Below are 10746 nucleotides of genomic sequence, written 5' to 3'. Positions count from 1 at the left end.
TATAGAAATATTATTTAACGTTGCAATGCAACGCTTAATATTATAACTCATTAAATTAATAGTTTACATTTCAAACACTAATGTTAAATCGCCGCTTAATGCAAGAATTTTATCAATAAGCTGTTGAAAATGTTAACTATTCATGCAATAATTTACCAAATTAAACGTTGCATTGCAAAGCTTCACTAAGCGCCATATTATTGCAATTTTTGACACATTTCCACTAACTGTGAAATTACATTTTATGTCATGTTTGCCCTTGATAATTTCATAGAATTTGAAAAATGCTTTCGTTTAGACAAGTTGTTGATATCTTTAATTAAATGTGTAACAGTCTGTCTCATTTTAGAAATTGTTCGAACTGGAACATACTCTTGCATGTCGAATCAACTATAGGAGACTCAAACTTCATTTGCAAGTGTTATTGGTGTATTTCTGCAGAAATGCGGGAAATCGGCGATAGAAAAATGACGACATCACATTTTTGATACAAAATTGTCATTAAAAACAAAATAAACGGTCTGTCCATTTACAATAAGATAATGAAGACAATATAAGCAACTTTAAATATAAAGACTTTTTTTTCGTTTATTATGAAAGTAACTTTTAATGAATTAATTGAATTAACGAAGACCGCAGCCTTCACCTCACAGTAACGTAATAATCACTTTACACGTACAACAAGACCTCGTAAATTATGGCGTTTCTGTGCACTCCTTCTTGTACACGTGTTTTCAAGATAAAGTGGGTGCAGTTTTAGTTTCTCCGATTATATTATCTACAGGAAAATGCGGAAGGCATGTAAAAGAGCTCTCAATATTAGTTCTTTTAATAAATAATTTCTAAAAAAAAAAAAATGGGAGAAATTATCTTCGATGTTGGGGGAATATTATGATAATATGAGACTTTAGAACATGTGATATACTTTGACCTATATTAAATATCATCTTTAAAACATCACTAATTTTCAACATATTTTACCATTTTTTAAAGATTCTTCTAAAATATTCAGTTTTAAGCTCATTTGGTATACATTATACAAGGGTATTAAATGCTTTTGAAAATTTAAAAAAATGATGAAACAAACAAGGATTTTTTCTTATTTTATAGGACATGTTTCAATATGTTAATTGTACTTTCCATGTGTTCATGGTACATTGTATAACTTAACGAAAATGATAACGATTCTTTGATATGGTGCAACGAAAACAGATCGTCAGGTGTTCGGTAGAACATTTTAGGTGCTTTCCCTTTTTCATTTCAAATGATTTGGGATTTCAAAAAAAAATTATGCAGATTTTGAAGATTAAAGATTATTGCACTTGTTTGTTTGTGAACATAATAATACAAAACAACCCCTCTCTCAAGGTCGTGTCTATACAACCTCAAGAAGCGTTGGTATTCAGTGCTGTAAATATTCCTCTGTGATTAATGTTACAGGCATATTATGACGGAACTAACCTTCTTAAATTTAATTATTTCCTCGTTGAATTTAATTATTTCCATTGCTAATATTTATAAGATTGACATTGAAAAAATAACTCCGTATTAGAACAATAATGAAAGAATGCTTTTCAATCGTCTCAAGGTAGTATTTTCTAGTATTATAAATTTATACATCAAAGAAAAAGATCTAGACTTATCCCAATCTCTAAGAACCATGACCCCTAACTTGATTAACCTTAGAAAGCATTCCTTCACGTTGGCTATTAAATGTGACCTATTAATAATTTTCTTAAATATTTTTTCTTTAATTTCAACTTATCAACTACAATGATGAATCTACAGTACATTTTTGGAGCATTCCATTCTCAAGTAAACTTTAATTACCATTGTTGAACTAAGACGCACATACATCTTCCTAGCTCTGTTGAAAATGCAACAGATTTTGCCTCTGACCTCTATTTATTGGATGATAAATGAATAAAATGCCCCAAAAAGAAAAAAAACGTACATATAAATGTCAATAATAATAAATTTTCATTACTAAATTATTTGCTGTCTGAATGTTTAATGAATCTCTTTAGGAAAGAAGACTAGTACTTGGACTGTATAAACGTCTCTTTTGGGCAAAAGACTTTTGTACAAAACACATAATTAATGGATAAATTACACGACTGGAACATACACTGAATTATTGTTGTTTGATTTGAACTATCTTTTATGATTTTGTTTGTCGATCAATTACTGTAAATCATGATGTGAAGATTAAAAAGTCATTTTAATATGTTGAAACACAAGTGGAGAAATCTAAGGAATACAGCAAAACGTGTCTGACAAAATTGATATTATCATAAATAAGATAAAGGATTGCTATCTATCAACTTCTCCTTAAAGTCGAATAAAGCAATAATGAAAGAAAGTGACCTCTATCACTTAAAAGCAATTTCAATAAAAAAAAAATTACGATTCAAATCATTGACAATCAAGACAACAAATCAGATGGTCACGTCAGCCTAGGCCTGAGCCTTCTAACACAAACAAGGAAATGAGTTATCCGTTGCTTTAACAACAAATTAAAATGTTAAAAATGTACATAAATGATACATGCAAGTCAAAATATTATATAACAAAAATCTGTATACTAATTGTGTTCCTTTATTTGCCGACCTGATGCAAATATTCCAATGAAGAAAAAAATACTTCAAAACTTCTTCATAACAAGCGGAGAATACTACATTTGACCCTCAATTCAAACCTTCAGATATATCCACGTTGTTTCATTAATTAACGATAGCTATTCTTATTCGTATTATGCCTTCTCGATATATCCCAGTGAACTTGAAATAAAAGACACCAAAGAGTCTGCCACATCTGATTTATATTAAGATGTTTACTGCTTAAACACGTGTAAGGCCAGTTAACAACAGATTGTATGGCAAACGAGAAGACCTCAACTTTTCTTATCTATGTAGTTATAGTCCACTATCACCAACTCATGATGTTTATCATTTTATCATTAAGTCAAATGCTGACTGACGTTTTTATATTAATTGTTAGTCCATTATTTATACATTGAATTGACGACGAATTTTTCCGTTATTTCCCGAACACGACAAGGAGCACACCTTGTGTGACCGGTCAGCAGGGAATGCTCACTCCTCCATGGCACCTGATCCAACCTCTGATGTTTCGGAGGTCCGTGTTTGCTCTGCTCCTATTTTGTATTGTTTTATGGACGTTGATATTGAATACTGTTCGTTTTTTTCATATCCTTCTTCATATAAATCTCTCCAAACTTATTCCCTACTCAAAAGCTTTCTTTGAGTAGGATCAGTTTTTAAATAGAGGCATGCTACTCACTGATAAGTTTGTGTTACATGGATATCAACATTCTCATTTAAAGTTGGCATTTCGTACATTTAATGGTCGTTATAATAACCTTATTAGCAAATATAAAATACATATATTTTGTCTCATTCCTGCTGACTTTTTTTCGAATCAATTAAAAGACGTTTGATTTTTAACACGGACTGTTTACTTATCTTGAGCACCTGATCCCACGTGTTGAATTTCCAGGGATCCGTGTTTTATGTCCTCTTCACATAAGATTTTTTTAGATCGATCACAGTTCCTTAGCTTTGTCATTTGCCTTCATGAAACATATGGAGATAACGAACAGTATTCAAGATCAAAAACTCATAAAACAATACAACATAGGAGCAGAGCAAACGCGGACCTCCTAAACAGAGGTGGGATCAGGTGCCATGGAGGAGTGAGCATCCTCTTGCCGACCAGTCATACATACTGTGTGTTTATCGACATGATCGGGAATTAACGGAAAAATCCTTTGACAATATAGTGTGTAAGCCATGGTCACAATTAGTATGAAAAACGTCAGTGAGCATTTACCTTAATGATAGTTTGATGTATATATGTTTGCTGACAATGTCATTGTATCGACCATGAAACTTACGAAATTAAAACTTTAAACGACATTGTTTTTATTCTTGTTTTATAAAATTGTTTGCCGTTTTAGAAATTGTTCAAAGCTGGAGAATACTCTTGCGTATCGAATCAACTCAGAGATGAAAACCCGATATGCAGACGATTAGGGTATATTGATGCATAAGTAAGGGAAATTGACTATTGAAAAGTTAAAAGCATCACTTTTATCATAGAGCTTCGTTGTAACATTCTATTGACGTCTTTTTCTGATAAAATATCCAAATATGAAACAGATGTGTCAAACTCTCTCGTATCTTTTATTTCAAGCTCTTCGGATATATTGTGTCGACACATGAATGGAAATAACCATTGTTAATTGACAATACGTCATCGTTATACCTAAATGTCGAGGAGAGGGCCACAGAAAATGTTTCCTTCTTTTCACACACATGTAGAAGATTTTCAGCAAATAAAAGAACACATGCTTTTGATCTGATTTTTTTGAATGTGGATTCAAATTTTCTTTTATATTAACAGGAATCCACTCTTAACAAACACAAGATAAGTTGTACCGAATAACGTCTTCATAGCGGTTCATAGTTTTGTAAGGTTTGATAGACCATGGAAACCTACAACAGCAATTGATACTTCAAAGTCTTCAGATTTATTTCAGTTTTATCACCAGTAAAAGCATATTCTAAATACTAAGATAAATGTTTTGCAGTATGATAATGATATAAATTATCTATTTCTTATAATGGATCAGTAACGTTCCCAAACAATGAAAAAAGGTGAAGATTACGAACAGGGATCAATTTCAAAATAATCTTTACAAATTCATATATGAACAGAGCAGAAACACAGACCCTCAGAACACCAGAGGTGGGATTAGTTACCTAGGAGGAGTAAGCATTCCCTGTTGACCGGTCACACCCGTTCTGAGACACTTGTATAGATTAAAAAGACGTTAAATAATATAGAAAATATAGACGTTATAATAATATATTTGCTAACAAAGTCGTTTTATCGACTATAAAAATTAACTTAATGCATTTTACTCCAGAATACATGTATATACAAATTGAATCTGAATATGGTAATTAATACTTAACTAACATGTTTTTCGGCGTGTCTCTCTATTATGCAGTAATACAAGAACCTTCGAAAATCACAAAATATAAGCAGACAAAGAAAACAAATCAGTATGACTGATCCTATATAACCTATACACTGAGATGACATTCGTTGGTCATTTGCTGAGGTCAGGCTTCTGTAATATGCTGTCAGGTTCTTTTTAATCAGCTGAGTCTCTATTTTTCTTTGGAGTATTCTATCAGCCAGTTCTTCCTCTGTCCATTTGTAACCTGATCCGGTACATTTACAGACACAAAATCCAACGAGTATGGTTTCCTCTTCTAATGTTGTCTGTTAATATAAAATATGTGCACAGAAGGTAAGCCAATAATTTTTTACTGGACTGAAAATTCTCGTAATTTTTTTTCCAATGAAGCCTTCATAATGATACTTGATAAAAATAAAAGGACAAAGAGAAAGGAAAACAAATTATTTGTATATTTGTTTTAATTAAACCCGAGAGATAATATGATATATAGATGTTCTTCTGGCTACTTAAAGATTATCATCTTATTAAAAAACAAGATAAAAACGAAATCAATCTTAGTAACATTTTAAAATGAGAATTGCTGAATATAAACCAATGACAAAGAAAAATCGGTGATCTTTTTTATGAAACATAATCATAAGTGTAAGAACGATTAAAATTAATCTTTGCAATTAGTCTGAGTTTATTGGAGATGTATAGATTATAATATCAGCTAAAATGATAATATATGACCTACCTGCGTGCTAAAGTTATCTACGTTATTGTATTCTGTTGTATATAATCCTGTACTCAGAGTACTATTTAAGTATTCTTCAGTATTATTTTGGTATGCCGTGATCACTGCAGCTGTACTTGAAGGCTCAGACGTAGATGTTGTGACAGAAGAAAGTTCTACTTCTGAACTTGTGGTCATTATCGTCGTTGCTTCAACAACCGTCCCCTCTGAGGTAGTTGTTATTTTGTCTGACGAGCTTGTGCTATCTGGTATGTAACCTGTAGACCCAGTCTCCAATGTGGTTTCAGTATGATTTGAAGATATTACAGTGGTTGTCATTAAATCATTTAAAGTCGTATTAACATCTAACTTTGTGACATTTTCGGAAGAAACAATATCTGTTCCTGTTGTAAAATATTGTGTATATGGTTCTGAAAATAACAGCCTTCAAGTTCAATAACATAATAACATTAAAATGAAACAAAAACCTTTGTGTTAGAGAGAGAGAGAGAGAGAGAGAGAGAGAGAGAGAGAGAGAGAGAGAGAGAGAGAGAGAGAGAGAGAGAGAATACCTTGTAACCAATATCCAGTGATGACCACAGCATCTCCAGCAACAAAGGTGCCTAGAATTATTAATGAAATATATGGAGATAACGAGCAGTACTCAAGCTCAAAAGACCATAAAACCATTATAAAACGTACAAAATAGGAGCAGAGCAAACACGGACCTCCAAAATGTAAGAAATTTGCGTGAGGAGTATAAATAATGATAATGCGTTATGAAATATATTTATATTTACATGTTATTTAATCTTTTCTAATGATGCAACATCGAAATAGACATTTATTGTATTCAAATTGTAATATACCTTTTAAGTCTTTTGTTTTAAACTGAAAATAGAAATCACTCTCACTAGTCAGTACAGTGACTACAATGCAACGGACGAAAATAGATTGAATTGTTTGATACGGTGTAGTGATGCAGAATCCACTTCCAGGGGTCTCAAAACGCTGAAATAAAGAAGTCAGTCCGGGGGTATTGGTTAAGCAATTGTTCAGCAAATAATTTATTGAGTTTTTTTAAACCAAGGTTATATGCATTTGATATACAATATGAGGAATATAAAAATGAGCATTGCATGAAAGAGAAGTACTCACCTTTGGTGCTCCATTTTCCAGAATGTACTCGAGAGAAGCTGTGGATGAACATCTTAGCATGCTGTGTTTTATGGTAAAAATGTAAGATCGTACTATGTTGGCCAGGAAGCTTTCTTTGGCGCAGGCCATTAATTGATCTATCTTGATAATTTTGTCATCATCGTAAACAGCCATCTAAGAAGGATACCAATAGAACTTTTAACGTTAAAAATTACAGAAAAAAAAAAAACAAACGACAAAAACTACAAAAGAGGGCGATAATCAGGGAACTCCTGAAATTCTGCAGGTGGAATCAGGTGCTTAAGAGAAGAAGGCCTAATAACCTGTTCATCTGTTACATCCTCCCTATACTCCTATGTATTGATCATTCCGTAGTCAAATAATGCATAAAAAGCAGTTGGTGTGACAAATACTTTATTATTTTTTGAATTAAAGGTTTAAATAAGCTAAATTCTTTTAAAATGTTAAAAACACATGTTACATACATACAAAAATTTGTTTAAGAGTGATATTAAAATGAAAGATCATGAACACAGGAAGCAATATTTTTTTTTATAGCAAGAATCATACATATTTCGAAATCATTAATTTCATGTTTTATTGAATTTAAGAACTGATTTAATTTTACCTCAGAATATCCAGTCGAGCTATGATTATCATAATATGATATCTTTGTCCCTGTATAAAACAAGAAACAAGACTCGGGCTTATTATATATAAATAATGTATATATTTTTAAAATAAACAGGAATTTTCTTTTCTGCATTTATAAATGGATGACAGAGCAATAACAAAAGCAATGGGAGACAGAAATCAAAAGGTTAAATTTTATATTTGAACCAAAGAACTTTTTAAAATCTGATTTTAATATAGGAGCATGTTTAATTGCAATTTTTACTTATAGTAAAGGTTTAATAAAGAGCTTCAAATAATAAATATAATTCATGTTTAATTGCTACCCATGTACATTACCAAGTACATGGTAAGAAGGATGAGGAAAACAATTAGTGTTAACTTTCATAAATCCAATGATGTCGCAGTGATTAGAGCCTTTGCGCTAAAGTAAGGAGTCGTGGTGGGTTCGAGTCCGAATATGGAATGTAGAGACCGATCTCGATCCTTAAGAGGAGACCGTATAAGCCCAGATTCAGTGTTAAGGTAAGTGTTGGTAGAAAAATGACCCCTTACATCGTGAAAACTGTTTGCCGAATAATGACATGTCTAAATTTGCAGCCTTCCATCAGCAAGCCATGGCGTCTATATAGGAGTGAAAAATTCTCGAACAAAAATCAAATGCTGACCGTTGAGCTCCGTATTTGATATGGTTTGTCCATGTTTAAAATCTTATCATATACAGATGTTCTTAAATTCTTTAGGTTTGGAGACAAGTCATTATTTGCTTACATAGGGAAGCAGATGATTGAAAAAAAATAATTTATCCTTCCTGTTTTATATAGTGCAGTTATGCAAATAGCTAAAGCATCAAAATATGTGAAAGATCTTGCGGAATCTGTGACATTTTTTATTTGGAGTTCAACAAGTTATACTTTATAAACATGAGAGTTGAAATACATATTTAATGCCAAAGCAGGTTTTTCTTCTCGTACAAAGATTTATTGAAAAATGCTGCTTCGAAAGAGGTACTTTTATTTGTCCTGTATGTAATAAATGAAAACAGCTTGCGCCCACAGGAAAGTTTTTCCCCATGAATTTTAGGTAGACCTAGTCGCTAAAATTGGCACAGTTTTAAGAACGTTAACGTTTGCTCTTGGGGTCTTGGAATTGGGAGTTGATCCTGAATATCACTGCGAAACTTGGAGGCCTGTCAGTCAGAAGAGACGTCTTACGTGTCGCAGTAGGTGCTGTCACAAAAAAAGTTCTCTTACTGCTCAAAGGACCTGATGTCGAATCTAGGTCTAAATTTACAGCTTCCACCGGCAAGTGGTGGCGTTCTTGAGAGGAAAATTCTTGACGGGACATAAAACAAATTATCACGAACCTCTGTTTCTATTTTAATTTACTAAAAAACTTTTGAGTACTTGTGTGTTGAATCAGGAATGAATAAATGCCTTTTATAGCATCTCATTGTGCATTTTTAAAAAGCAAATATCAGACATTTATAAAGTAATTTATAAATGAGAATCTTACCAAGATAACTTTGTTGCTGGGGTATCTGTGGAGATGTAAACAGGAAAACGGAACAGGAAGAATTTCTATACATACAAAGCCAAACCATATCCGGATTTGATTTGAGGGACAGAATAAGGTCGAACGGGTCATGACTGTAATAAAGAAGTGGGGAGATTAGCTTCTCTTTTTTGTTTGTAAATGCATATTTTGTAAACTTTTATAAATGTTCATGCTGTTTTATAATAGATTAATAAAAGTTTGCTAAACTTAGAATTAGAAATTAGACAAATTAAACTTGTTATACTTGAAGTAAAAACTGGATTCATGAATGGAAGGGACTGAATTGGCCGAACTGTTGAGAATATTAGAAGTTGTCATCCAAGAAGACAAAGGACTGTGGGTACCGGAAGTATTTAAAAACATCCACCACAAGGTGTCGCCAATTGCATTCGTCACCACCAAGGAAGCCTAAATTTTAATTTGTAGTAAAATCAACAAAACGTGCTTTTATAAATACAAGGTAAACTTATCATCCAGTTATATACATTTTTTCAAGCATTATAATTCATAAGAGACACATTTTTTGTTATTACAAATCTATTCATTTATTTTGTTCACTTGCCACTTCTGTCTGTTCATTTCATAACATGCGTTAAATAAAATTAAAAAGAAATAAAAGTAGATAAAGATGTCTGTCGAGGTTAATAAAGTGATACATGATCTGGCGGGTCACTGAGACCAGTTATCCACCGATGTCGATCTAAAGGTGCCATTTAGTATCACGCTTTCTACCGGAAGTGTTTCTGTACTTCCGTTTCCGAGATTTATACCCTGGGAAGTATTCCAAACTTCCTCTAGCCCCAAAGAGGATTTTTTTGTCATAACCACTAGAACTAGAATAAAGGAAAGAAATATTTACACAATGTCTTTTTTCAAATTTTCATAAAACATTGTACCTGAAACAAACCGAACTATTTGTACAACAAGGATATATATGTTTTACCGAAAATAAAATAGTAATAACAAGCATTTGAAATCCAAGGTTAAAACAAAATGTGTCTGTGAAACACTGATAGCACCGTATGCAACATAGCGAATGTTAAATTTTCTAAAATGCAAATCAGACATGTTGATACCCAAAGTAAGACTGATCTTGATACTAATCTTGAATACTATCCGCTATCTCCATATGTTTCATTTGAAAAAAATTCGTCGACAATTCAGTATGTATATAATGGCCAAACAATAAGTATGAAAAACGCCAGTCAGCATTTCACTAAATGATAAATTGTACCTCTTGATAACGTCATTGTATCGACCATTGAGCTTACGAAATGAAACGAAACTGCAATATTCATGTTTCAGCAACTTGTTCGTCAATAACTTACCTCGATTTAAAATCTTCGAAAAATTATAAATCGAGGTAAATCATCGACGAATGAGTCAAATGCTGACCGACATTTATTATACTAATCGTTTGTCCATTATTTATACACTGAATTGACGACGGATTTTACCGTTATTTCCGACCATGTTTAGAAGCTCACGGCGGGTGTGACCGGTCGGTAGAGGATGCTTTCTCTTCCATGGCACCTGATCCCACCTCTAATATTTTGAAGGTCCTTGTTTTCTCTGCTCCTATTTTGTATTGTTTTTGTACTCTTTTTGCCGTTTGCTCCTTGTTATTTGGAAATACCACAGAGTCTTTAGAATTTTTCATATTTAGATATTT

The 10746-nt window shown here is 32.4% G+C and overlaps 2 protein-coding genes across 2 annotated transcripts; both read right to left on the bottom strand.

Moving 5' to 3' along the window:
- Positions 1–4989: 4989 nt before the first annotated feature.
- On the bottom strand, positions 4990–6131 carry LOC134237817 (location of vulva defective 1-like). The gene is made up of 2 exons (XM_062719965.1): positions 5748–6131; positions 4990–5313 (listed from the first exon to the last, which is right to left on the bottom strand). The coding sequence occupies exons 1-2, from the start codon at positions 6063–6065 to the stop codon at positions 4996–4998; spliced, it is 636 nt and encodes a 211-aa protein (XP_062575949.1). The 5' UTR covers positions 6066–6131; the 3' UTR covers positions 4990–4995.
- LOC134237816 (uncharacterized) lies at positions 6092–7059 on the bottom strand. The gene is made up of 4 exons (XM_062719964.1): positions 6885–7059; positions 6596–6737; positions 6299–6349; positions 6092–6171 (listed from the first exon to the last, which is right to left on the bottom strand). Exons 1-4 carry the CDS (start codon positions 7056–7058, stop codon positions 6092–6094), a joined length of 447 nt encoding a protein of 148 aa, XP_062575948.1. The 5' UTR covers position 7059.
- Positions 7060–10746: the final 3687 nt, after the last annotated feature.

This window comes from Saccostrea cucullata, unplaced genomic scaffold, assembly GCF_032062105.1.
Source record: "Saccostrea cucullata isolate Sc308-1 unplaced genomic scaffold, CSIRO_AGI_Scuc_v1 ctg454, whole genome shotgun sequence".
Classification (NCBI taxonomy): Eukaryota; Metazoa; Mollusca; class Bivalvia; order Ostreida; family Ostreidae; genus Saccostrea; species Saccostrea cuccullata.
The sequence above is the reverse complement of the archived record's forward strand: the minus strand, read 5'-3'. Positions and strand labels throughout refer to the sequence as shown.

Excerpts from the sequence above, each read along its gene's own strand:
- LOC134237817 (XM_062719965.1), bottom strand. The coding sequence starts at position 6,065 with ATGACAACCACTGTAATATCTTCAAATCATACTGAAACCACATTGGAG. Across the intron at positions 5,314-5,747 it reads TAGATAACTTTAGCACGCAG|ACAACATTAGAAGAGGAAAC; the intron begins GTAGGTCATATA and ends TTATATTAACAG.
- LOC134237816 (XM_062719964.1), bottom strand. The coding sequence starts at position 7,058 with ATGGCTGTTTACGATGATGACAAAATTATCAAGATAGATCAATTAATG. Across the intron at positions 6,350-6,595 it reads TAAAACAAAAGACTTAAAAG|GCACCTTTGTTGCTGGAGAT; the intron begins GTATATTACAAT and ends TAATAATTCTAG. Across the intron at positions 6,172-6,298 it reads CACTGGATATTGGTTACAAG|GCTGTTATTTTCAGAACCAT; the intron begins GTATTCTCTCTC and ends TTGAACTTGAAG.